Source organism: Cryptomeria japonica, chromosome 2 (genome assembly GCF_030272615.1).
Source record: "Cryptomeria japonica chromosome 2, Sugi_1.0, whole genome shotgun sequence".
Classification (NCBI taxonomy): Eukaryota; Viridiplantae; Streptophyta; class Pinopsida; order Cupressales; family Cupressaceae; genus Cryptomeria; species Cryptomeria japonica.
The window spans coordinates 267,299,088-267,312,155 of record NC_081406.1 but is presented as its reverse complement, the minus strand read 5'-3'; the positions used below and the strand labels follow the sequence as shown (position 1 = coordinate 267,312,155).

The 13,068-nt window shown below is 36.8% G+C and overlaps 1 protein-coding gene across 1 annotated transcript in view; it reads left to right on the top strand.

The window, feature by feature from the left end:
- LOC131056070 (probable acyl-CoA dehydrogenase IBR3) overlaps positions 1-13,068 on the top strand; it is a gene marked incomplete in the record, with an annotated part of 256,769 nt that overhangs the window by 13,617 nt on the left and 230,084 nt on the right. Inside the window, 2 exon segments of the mRNA XM_059216575.1 lie at positions 96-172; positions 950-1,096. Coding sequence (XP_059072558.1) covers positions 962-1,096 — 135 coding nt within the window.

Genomic DNA, 13,068 nt, shown 5'->3' with positions numbered 1-13,068 from the left:
CTGTTCTCTGCTTTACTTTGTGTCATGTTTAATACCACATTTCATTTTTCACTTATATTCTGTTTCGTGATCATTCCTAATGATGGATTTATTAGGAGTCTCACATCTGAAGTGAAGACCTTAACCCTGATCGTTTTTGAAGCTAGTAACAAGCTCAAAGTGGCAGTTATTGGTGAGGGCTTGATTAATTGCTATTCATGAAGTCCAATTTCTTAAAATTTGATATGGTAAGCACTTACATAAATGTGAGATTTCAGATGCGGAGGGCAAGTCTTTGAAGACTTTTGCTTTGTTTGTATGCGTAAATTGCTTCTGAATAACTTATTTTAAGAGTTTATAACATTCCTGGCAATGTTTGCTTTACAAAGTGATTGGGGATTGAGAACTTTAAGCAGTTGTGATGAATGAGGAGCATCCGTTTCTGATTGAAAAACAGTTGAACATTTAAAAAGGATTCTTTGGGCATATTATTTATAAAATATTTTTACAAACTTATGGATATAAAGTATGCTGAAGACAGCCTGTAGATTACTATAGGCAGGGATTGGAAAGTGGGGGTTGGGGGGAGAATAGAAGGGAGAAAACAATGGATATTTGGTAAAATATTGAAATGGATGCAGAAAGCTCGATATGTTGTTGCACCTTAATATTGTACATTGCATTTAGTCTGGTATTCAATGTGCATAATTTTCGTATTATAACCTGTCTAGTACCATATTATATTTTTGATGATTCTGGTGAAAACTCTCTTTTTTGACATTGACCATATAAGTATCCTTAGAATGGGCTTGTTATGACTAAGATGTCTCAAATACATTGGCTTGGTGCATTGTTAGTGATTTATTTATGCCAATGTTGATTTTCCCTAAATGTTGTTTGTAAGTTTTATCTGGATTTGGCATTTCAGGTCAGCAACATATGTAAGATTTGTCTTGATTGGGTATTTCAGGTCACCATTAAAATGGCAGCACAAACTTCTAGTATGATGGGTCAAGTTCAGTTAGCTCATCGTTTTGATGAAAGCTCCCTTATTCGTTATGCACAGGCAAATGTTGAAGGCTTTCCCCATCCTTTGGAAAATTTCAAAGTGTTACAGGTTATTCATCTTACATTTTTCAGTTAATTGGTAATTTGGTTTTTAGTTTTGCTTGTGTTTTGACCTTCAAATGGAATGGATGGAGACAATTCAGAACATATAAATATATATGTTTTTCCATTGTTGGAGTGCTGATCTATTTTTTTAGTGTCCAACATTCATGATTATCATCTCATGCAAAGGTCTGGCAAATATTATATTGGCAAGTCAAATAGTTGAACCATATTCAACTTTTATTCAGCATGGTCAATATGGGCCTATAGAATATCCATTGAAGAATGGCCACTTGATCTCTTGATAAAATTAAAAATATATGTTTGGCATTTCTATCCTCTATGCTATTGCCTTGTATTAAATTTAATGACAAATAATTAATGAGACTAGGAAAATCAATGGTATTCATATGTGTGTGCTTGGTGAGGAACTGTTTTCTGATCCTCAAAATTATCTATCTCTTGGCAATGGCCTTCTGTGGTTAATTGTTAAACACTATGAAAGAAAATTTGAGACGAAAGATCAAAGTACCAAATAACCAATTAATTGGTATTTATTCTTTCTATCTAAAGTAAGTCATTTACAAGCCTTTCAGTGGTTGAATATCCTTTGTTTTTACTCATTCGGGGTTCATTTGAATTTTCTTTGTTATTGTGATGCAATAAAGTTTATGGAATTGGATGAAATGTTCTAAAAATGTCAAATAGCTTTTAATCATTGTCAGGAATTAATTCTTTTGCAGTGAAATATTTTTATATAATTCTAATCTGTTTGGCATTTATTCAACTTCAGAGAGTAATTATTCTTGACTGACCCTTCAATTACGTTTATCCATGTAGAGTCCTTTCTTTGATGATCTTTCACTCATGTTAATGTAAATATGTAATAATCACAATACAGGGACGCAAAAAGAACAGTAATACAATTTGATGTTTCCAGAAAGGACACTAACACATCCACCAGAGACTTGTTGATGTTTGTAGCTAGGTCGGATTCCTTCTAAGGCCAACCTAGCAAAATGCCTAATTGGCCTATTGGCCTTAGTCATTTAAAGAGCAAGATTAATATAAAAATATAATTAAGTTTGAGAGGGCCGACTTATGTAGAGACATAATGTTTGAGGGCCGACCCTTGGTGATTAGGCGCCTCCTCCATATATATATATACAAGGTGTGAAATCATTCTTAAATAATATAAATTCAGTGAATTAAAAGAAGAAATAGCAGATCAGTCCAAATTCAAGGAACAATCCGAATTCATTACAGTGCAGTCTGAATTCAAGGGGCAGATTAATAATAATAGCAGAGCGAATCAATTGAAAGTCATACTGAGCAGATCGAACATAGTTGGAAGAGCAGTTCGTTATACGAAGACAAAGTATTAGTGAAGAGCAGATCAATAAAACAGTGAAGTGCAGATCGTCACCATTGAAGAGCAGGTTGACTGCAGGCAGAGTGGATACCATTGAGGGCAGACCAAATAGATACACTGCAGATCGGACTCCTAAGGATTGGGATATCTCCAGCAGTTCGTATCTGCATATAGCAGATTGATGTCTTGTACAGATCAAGATTGTTATTGGCCTCATCATTGGGCCTCATTGTAACTGAGTTGATTCAATATAATAGAGACATAATTGCTGGGTTTTTCTCCCTCGAGTAGGAGGGTTTTCCCAGGGTATCTTGGTGTGTTCAGTGTTCATATTGTTAATTTGTCTGATTGCTATTAATCTGATCTAAAATCAACAAGACTTGCACCCCAAAGTCATGCATTGGGATTCGGAATTTTTTTGATGTACATAGTGCCTTATAAGCCTAAATTAACACTTTTTACCAATGTGGGACAAGTCATTCCAAACACCTTTTTGTTTTCAAGAAATTAGGACTTTCATAATGTAATATTTTTGGATGTTTTTTATTTGCGTGATATTTATAACTCTATGGAGTATATTTGATACAACTTTTTTTTTTTTTTTTCACTTTCTATGAGTAGTCATTCCTTTTATAGGTTCTTGTTATCACAAAAGCTCGCACCCTTGCTGAGCTATCAACTCAGCAACCTTGTGAAACATGGAAACAACCCCGAAGTGTGGGACCTTGCACAAGGGGGTTGAATCTTCGGAGAAGGCCGACTTCCTTCTCAGTCTAGGTGCAGGTGTTGAACCAACTCAACACTTCAAAACTTACTCCTAAGCCTATCCTAACAACTTGCAAAGGTAAAGGGAAGTGAGAAATGCTTAAAATCAAAGGAGGTGATACACCAAGATAAGAGATTGTTCCTCTCCCCACCCGAAATGGCTCAAAGAATCAACTGAAATACCCAAGAGATGCACAAACTTCAGTTGCATGAGTGACCCAAACGCATGTATGGAGGTTAGAATTTGCTAAGTGTTAAGAGGGGAGAAGGATTCCCACAAGCCACACTCTGAAAAAAACAAGTTAACACAACATATATGGAGAGAAGAGCCACAAAACATACACCTATGATGAAGGTAAGGAAACATACACATCATGCATAAGTTGAAGGAAGGCATGAATGTAATTCCAATTCATTCAGAGGCCAAAGGCCAAACTTACAATTGCATAAATGCAAGATAAATACAAGAGAAGTGGGAGAGCATAGAATAGCTCAAGCTAGCAGGGAGAGAACCCTTTACAATGAGGCTTAACAGCCTTATATAAAACAATGGTTACAAGAGTGATCATGACCCCTGCATGTTAGTCTGGGAGTGCAGGGAAGTGCATGCACTTGACTTCTGTACATGCAAGCAACCTAGCCATACCCTGGAAAGGCAACCTTGAGAAGGGTGGATTGACTGACCTTCCAAAGTCAGAGTATGCAGACATGACATAAGTCACTGCAACAAGCATGGCCTCGTACCTCCCTTGATGGAAATCTTGCCAAAAACATTAAATGCACCACTGTGGCTCCACAAAAGAGGGTGCACAAGTCACAAAAGTTGTCGGAGCATTTAAAGCCTTGAGTATCGATCATGCCATCCGGAAGTGTTGCAAGCCGGAAGTAGTTTGGAAGACTTCGGAGACCTGGGTCACTGAAGTTGGGGAAACTTCGGAGACCTGGGTTCCTGAAGTTGGGGGAACTTTGGAGACCTGGGTTTGGGAAGACTTACGAACTTGGGAACCTGGGGGTTCTAGAGTTCCAGGGTTGAAGAACTAAGAACTTGGGAACCTGGGGGTTTCGAAGTTCCGAGGTTGAGGAATAAGGAACTTGGGAACCTAGGGGTTTCGAGGTAGAAGAACTAGGAACTTCGGAGACCTGGGTCATCGAAGTTGGGGGAACTTCGGAGACCTGGGTCATCGAAGTTGGGGGAACTTCGGAGACCTGGGTCATCAAAGTTGGGGGAACGTTGGAGACCTGGGTCACTGAAGTTGGGAAGACTTTAGAGACCTGCGTCACCGAAGTTGGGGGAACTTCGGAGACCTGGGTCACTGAAGTTGGGAAGACTTCAAAGACCTGGGTCACCGAAGTTAGGGGAACTTTGGAGACCTGGGTCACCGAAGTTGGAGAAACTTCGCAACTTGGGAACTTTGGGGGTTCCGGAGTTCCGGGTAGAAGAACAAGGAACTTGGGAACTTGAGGGTTTCGGAGTTCCGGGGTTGAAGAACTTAGGAACTTGGGAACCTGGGGGTTCCAGAGTTCCGGGGTTGAAGAACTTAGGAACTTGGGAACTTGGGGGTTCCGGAGTTTCGGGGTAACTTTGGAGACCTGGGTCACCGAAGTTGGGAAGACTTAGGAACTTCGTTCTAACAAGACAACATGTCACACATCATAATTCCATTGCTTTTCTCCTTGATCAACTGGGGCAGCGTTGGTCCATGAAACATATCTCTGATCGGTTCTCATTGATGGACCGAGGGTGTCATAAAATGACAACAGGTCCCCTTACCTAAAATGATAATAATCACAAGGTAAGGTATTCTTTGTGGGTCCTCTTGCCTGTGATTATTATCATTGTACATGAATAGAAAGCTATAAAGGAAATTTTAATTCATGGACACGCATTTAGAAGAATCCCCAAATAATAGAAATTATATAATAGTATTATATATTGCAAACTGTAGTTACTAAAAAACAAAAAAGTGCTGGGTATAGCTTTTAATCACAATGTTAAATGGGCATGCACCTGCTATTCACTCTTGCGCCTGCATATTCCCTATCACCTGTTGATTTCTTCCTACTCAAAGGATTGATAAGTTCTTCCATTACCCATATAGGAGGCCATAGTTTCCTCTGCTTCCATGCCCGCGTCCTTGTGACCCCTCCATCACTTCAGATTTGAACTCTCAGATGATTTAGAACATCAAAATAAGGAAGGGTTACATGGTTGTCTTCAATTACATACACATGCCATACCATCTCAAGCCCAAGTTTTTGGCTAAAAAGGAAATTAGATGTAACTTGAAGATGCCTGAACCCCCTAAAATTTTGTTCTTTGTAGATGAAATGGAACATACACTGTGGTTGCTCAAACACAAGGCACTAATTTACAGATTCACGGGCACCTACCTTAGACAATGTACCATATATGTAATTGGATCAAACAAAACTGGAACTGTGCTTTTTCAGTTATTATTCTGATGATGCCCAAGGGATACTTCATGGCAATATTCAGTTATAAACAAGAAAGAGACATGTAACTTTCCAGCAGTTTGGTTTATGAAAAAATATGGTCTCTTTATGAAGCATTTGGCCCATCTTTAATCCCGAGGAAGATCTCTCAAGTGTGGTACTAATGTATATTTAACACATCTTCTCACAAGTGAATAGTGGCATGAAGCATGTCTAGAAAGATTAAGATCTGCCATCAGAGAATGTTAATTTTAACACTTTCAGATTGACATAACTTAGAAATTTAGATTTAGATTGTTTAATTGAAAGAAAATGACAACATAGAAATAAACAAATTAATAGCAAGACACAGGTACCCTGGGAAAACCTCCTAGGAGGAAAAACTCAGCCAGAAAAGATCCTTAGATCTGATTATGGATTATAGTTATGTAATCATTACAACACTTATCTCATGTATTTGCAGGTTCAGATGTTGCTGTCACAAGAGGTATGAGGTGACAGCCTTCAACAATCACTTGCTGTCATATGAAGGATAGATGCTGCTGCTCCAGTACCCAAGATTTTAGGCCTCCAAGGAATTCGCTGTGTATGACCTAGATAGCAGTCCTTTATGCAGTTCGCTTGGTATACATAAATGGTAGTCCTTGCTGTGTGTGTATGAATAGCAGATCTCCAATCAGTTCGCTGTGCATTTACTGAATTTGCCAACACCTCAAAAAATGGATTTCGCACCTCCTAATGATAGGTGAAGGTTGCTGTAGCTGCAGGTGACTGAAGTTCGCACTTAGGCAAATTTCGCATAAGGATGAAGGAGCTTGATTGACTTGATTGTCTAACAAATAAATCTTGATCTCTTATTTATATGGAGAGACTTCCTTAACTAGGTCGGCCTTTAAATAATTAACCTTTTAATTATTTCCTTTTATCTGTCTTGTTAATAGGGTCGGCCCTATTGGATAGTGTGCTGAGGTTTATTTGCTATAGCGTGGGGAATAGGGCCACGTAGGAGGGAAGAGGGGCCGGACCTTATTTGGGCGGATTCCAATGTTGCCCAAGGCAATATGAATCCGCCCTTCCCTAATTAATATCAACAGAGAATACATTATTGCTTCTGAATTCACCAAAAATCTAGGGTTGCTAAACTATGCCCAATTCTGCATCAATATAGACTTGGACAAGCCACTTCTAGGAAGATTTCAATGGAAGCAACTTATTCACTAGAAGAACATCCTATTCAGATGTCAAAAGTTCCATGCAGACAGCTAATTTGACAAGCGTTTCTCGCTCAGTCAGAATGCCACCTTTAAAATACCAGGGGAAACAAACATTAATAAAAGCAATACTAGAGGAGATCACACAACCTTCCACTTATGATACACTTGAGAAAAGCACTGCAAGAAACAAAATTTCAAGGGCATACTCCTGAAGAACCAAAGCAAGTGAGAATAACAAAGAGTTAGTATCTCTAAGCAATCCGATTGCAGCCCTAGTTGACATGGATGCAAATGAGCTACATTAATCAGAGGAAAACCTAGAAGAGGATTTAAATCCTAAGAATATACACCTAGCATCTAACCCAATAATGCAATTTCTATTTGAGTTGTTATAGAGAAATAGACGGAGACACTAAAAGGGTTTATTTTGTAACAATCACACTTGCAGCAATATAGAGAATGAAATAACTTACAAAATCACAATATTCAGGAAAACCCCACAACCAGTGATATTTTAGATTTATTTCCAAAACTGAAATTACAATACTTCTTCAAATCTTTAAATTCCTAGATGATGAAAACACATTACAATGAGTTATAAAACATACCCAAAAAATCTGAGTTACACAACGCTGATTTTGCACCCAAGACCAGAAAACTGGATGCCTTAGGTCTGGATGCTACGGTCTGTGAAGGTTTCCAATGGTCACAATTTGATTATCTTCTATGAATGCAAGGTTGGACGCCTCTAAACAATAAGAAATCTCCCACAAACCCTAGCTGCCAATGCCTTCAAACCCCTCGTCCAGCCTCTTGCATGTATGACCAGCTATGGAAAGAGTATGGCCAGCAAAGCGAGGCATAATTTGCTCCGAAACCTGCTAAAAACTCTTCCAATATTCTTCAAACAATTTTCCTTAAATCTGCTCTTAATCTTTGTGCATTAAACTGAAGTTTTCAATCAATTGTGAAGTCCAAATGTGATTCTTGAGTGAAATCACCAATGAATTGTCCAGATCAGATCTTTCACTAACGTAGAGGATGTTCCTTGCAAGGGTTTTTGTCCTCACAAAGCCGCAAGATGAATAAGTTCAACCAGCCAAATCTGTTTGCAAAATATCAATTCAAGCATATGAGAAAATGAGCTCAAACTCAAATAAATAGCCTCCCCAAAAGCTACGCCTTCTTTTAGATTTCAATTTTTAATTTAATTTTAAACATCTTATGTCTCCCCAGTGTTGGTGCCCAACCCCCAAAAGTCACTATATTTAATATTTGCCAAAAGCACCTGCTCTAACTGACATACCAAAATAGCAATCTGCCAACAAGCCAAATTGGTGTGTAGCCTAACACTTACTAAAAATAGTATGGACAGAATAGCCGAATTCACTCCAGAAAAAGGGCATTATGCAAATCTCAACCGAGGTCAATACAATATTTGTCATTGCCAAATAAGCTGGATCTTGTCACCATGAGTCCCTAACCCTAACTCATTAGTCTATAGGAACCCGTTGAATAGGCTAACGGTCACCATGCTGATATATTCTATCTTGAATGGATGGATTTCGAGTTTAAATATTTAACAAAAACCTTATAAAACCATAGATTTAAATTATGTGCTTTCATTTTTATAATTTAGGGAAAATAGATCTTGGGTTTATAACTTTTCACTCTTTTCTTACAAACCCAAATTTTTTCCCTCATATTAATGTAAAAAAATCAAACCTTAATATTGTAGGTGGGCTTCACCCTTAAGGATAAAATTGCAGCTTTAAATATACTTTATCATGCCTAGCAAAAATCAGATTTAGCCATGAATTATACAATAAAAACAATAACTTAAAATGTCTTCATGATTTTTCATGGAAATAATCATAGTCATAGTGTTCGCCGAATTTCGGCCATCAAGTTTGAAATCCGGCGAACTTAAAAGAAAACATAAAAACTTGTTTTTTGCCAAAAAATTCAAGTTGTGTCGATAGAGCTAAGGTCCTTCCATGTTTAATCTTCGCAGGATGTGTTGGATTCTTTGGCCAATGGTTTGACTCCAGCAAAAGTGGACAATTTAGGCGAGTTCGAGAGTGGCTGATGGGTTGACTTCTGGTAGACGTGTTTGATTCCCTCTCTTGGGACTCCAATACTAGTCAGTCAATGACCCATTTCTCTATCGTGGATACTTCTCCAATTGACTTGTCGCAAGCTTGCTTTTCCACCCGTGCACCCTTGAGTGCCTGAGATATCTCCACGACAGCTTTAGGTTTTGTTTTTATTTTAGAAGTTTAATATGTTTATATTTTGTTTGTTTAATGATTTGTTTTTTAATTTTATTTTTTATTCAAAATTAAAATTTTAATATTTTGAAATATTTCAATTAGATTTTTAATTATAATACATTTATTATTTAACAGATAATTTTTAATATATTGAAAATATTTAAATTTAAATAAAATATCAAAATTATGTTTTTAATTATAATACATTTATTATTCAATATATTACTTTTAATAAATATTTAATTTATATTTTAATATTTAAATTAAATGTTTAAACATATTTCAATTACAATATTTTAAAATTTATTATAATGTATTCAAATTTTACATTATATTGTTTTATTTTTTTCAGCTTTTTTACCTTGCCGAACTTCCTCAGAATTTTATTGCTGCCAAACATGAATTCAAATTCAAACACAATATAAATTAAATGTTTAAACATATTTCAATTACAATATTTTAAAATTTATTATAATGTATTCAAATTTTACATTATATTGTTTTATTTTTTTCAGCTTTTTTACCTTGCCGAACTTCTTCAGAATTTTATTGCTGCTAAACATGAATTCAAGTTCGAACATTGTGACTTAGGAAATAATGATAACCTAGATTTACAATACGACCTCTGGGTGAAATTGCTTGTTCAACCTCCAAGATTTTTGCATTTTTGTCCTTAGATTTAGATGCTTGAACACAAGGTCTCACAACAAGTTTTCCAATTGGGGTTTTGAATTTGTGATAATCGATATCTTGTCTTTTGGCCTATTATACACTAGAAAGATGTTGAAATTTGCAACAATGACTTCAATCCCATCATTGGTAGACAACTAGAAAGCTTGTACTTACCTGACACCTTTTTCCTTTGAAATGTATATAAAATCATGTACATGTGTAGCTAGTTGTACTTGGAAGGTATGGAGGAATGTCCTTTGCAAACTACAACCGTCCTCCACATTAATGGAATGGGGTCTCATAGGGTTTGAAACCCTAACTACCTCTTTAATTGCAGTTGATGTTATATATGTTTTGCACAAATAGGTGTACATGTGGAACTATGTCTCCATTATTAATTGATACTTTGATGCCTACAAAAAACCTTTTGGAAAATGTGACATCCATTTGAGCATTAATGGTGGTTCAATTGTGTATGGAGTTTGGTGGAGATGAATAGTGAAGGGGGCTAGAGTGTCAAATTTTAGGAGTTACAGATATCATATGACTCATACCACAAGTCAGGAGTTGGGTAGTGTTGGTGTCTGTTTTATCATCCACCAAACATTAGGATAGGGTACCTGAAGGCATTCTATCCTTTCCTGAAAAATCAATACTGATTCCAAGGTCTATATGTGCGAACAAGCGACTTTAGTGAAATAGCTTCTTGGGTAGTGTATGCTGAAAATCTCAAGGGGGACTTACTTTTAACAAGTATCTTGAACTGCTGGACTTAAATGGATTTAGCAATTTTAGGCTCTTCTTTTTTTTTTTGTTTGAGATTTTCGAGGATTTATACTTTCAAAAAAAGGGGGGAAGGGATAGGGTTAAGAAGGCTAATCTACTCCAATGAATTCCAGAAACGGTATCAATTGGGTGCTCTCGAGAAACCAAACCTTGCTTCGCCACACTGGGGACAACTACACAAAGCCGGTGCAATCTTCGATGGATTGTGCTTATGATTAAGATGTTGGGATGCACAGAGGGTGGGCTGTAATGTCCCTACTAGGTAGGGATCACTATCCTGCAAAACAGACTGTAAGAATACAATAGACATTTATATATATATTTAATCTAAATTGCAATCGAAATTTAAAACACTTAATTAACATAATCATAATTTTAATGTAATAAAAAGGATACGAATGCCATACAAAGTATGTCCTTAGGCAGCCGTGAAGCTCGACTTCTTGGAACCCATCTTGGTTCCAAGCCCTCCACGAAGTCGAAGGTGAATTCGACCCCTGTCTTGAATGTAATTCCTTACATCCGAGCCCTCCAGGAAATCGAAGGTTATCTCGATTCTTGTCTTGGGTGTAACCTCTTACGCCCAAGCCCTCCAAGGAAATCCATGTGTCATTCCTTGCCTTGGGTGATGCATCCCATCACCCAAGTCCTCGGAGTGGACCGGCCAGATCCAACTCCTCTTGGTTGAACTTAATCAACCAAGCCCTACATATGCATATTAATAATCAGTATATATACTGCCCTAGGGATTTCATAATCCCTTCCTTAGACTAATGGAGTTTCCTCCCTATAGCCTCCAACATGGGTATACATTTGTATTTATAATGCATTTGATGATTTAGTCCTATTTTATTTCCTAATCTTCATTTTATGTTAACATGTATTCCTAATGTGTTCTTTAACATATATACATATTAAATGTATCCTACCATTGTTGACATATGCATTACACCTTCCTTGATAACATCTTTATTCCTTAATCATTCCCTATGTGCAGATTAGTATATTAATTAATTGCCTTCCTTAATGCACATATGTTTTAACCTTTAGATATTCTTACCAATGTTCAATGAAATATACATTACTTAATATTAACATCTTAATTATCATATTTAATTTAATGCTTAATGAAACATACATTAGTTAATGTTAACTTATATTAGTTATCACACTTAATTAATGCTCAGTGAAATATATATTAATATATTAATCTGCACTAATATACTAATTAATCCTATTATATCCTACCTTACCTCTTACTTGTTGTCCGCGAAGGTTTGCTCTTGATTGCTCTCCCTGTCTTGCTCCCTTCTTCCCTTGCGGTGGCTGCTTCCTTTTAGAGCCCCGTGAAGGGCTGTGACCCTTCATGACCTCCTTCCGCACCAAGGGTTGCGGTGGTAATTGATTACCGTCGCACCTCTTGGTGCGGGGGAATCGGGGGGTGGTTTATTAGTGTTTGCCTTTTAGTTTTAAATATATAATAATATATCAAGGTTTGCTCTTTTTAATATATATTAAATATAATACTTCCTTCATTGTTATATATATTTAAAATAATAATATAATACTTCCCTCATTTAAAATAATAATATAATACTTCTTTTATTATATGTGTATATTGAACATTGACATTTTAAATAATGTATTTCCTCTATAATATAATACTTATATTAAATGTATTTCCTCTATTTACAATAATCTTATTTACTTGATCCATACTTTACATCAGGTGCTAACGCGGGGTTATCACAGTCCCTCCGTCTCAATTTTGCTTGTTCTGAAGCATCTTTAGGTCTTCCTCCTTTTCCTAAGTAGCATCCTCATTTGGGAGATTGTTCCATTTAATCAGGTGTTCGGTAATGGTTCTGTTCCTGAGCTCTTTCTGCCATGTATCTAGAATGATCTCGGGGTACAAGGTGAGTTTCCCTTAGTCATCTAGGGGCGGTAGTTCACTACAAGGAGCCAAGTGTTGCTCGAGAACCTTTTTGAGTCGGGAGACGTGGAATACACTATGTATTTTACTGTCTTTGGGAAGTTCTATTTCATAAGCTACTTCTCCAACCCTTCTAAGTACCTTATAGGGTCCGTAGAACCGTGGTTTCAATTTTTGAGCCCCATTCTTCTTGAGGGAGGATTGCTTATATGGTTGCAGCCTTAAAAACATTAAGTCTCCGACCTCAAAAGTCCTTTCTGTACGCTTCTTGTCTGCATAGATCTTTTGTTGATTTTGGGCTTGCTGTAAATTCTCTTTCCAGGTCTTCATGATATCCTTACTTTGTTGAACGAAATCTTGTGCTTTTGGTACTTTGCTTTCTTGGTTTATTATTTCTCCAAAACTTGTGGCCTCAGAGCCGTACAAGGCTTGGAAAGGGCTCATCCCGATTGACATGTGTGTTGTGTTGTAGCAATGTTCTCCTAGGTGTAACCACTTGATCCAGGCGGT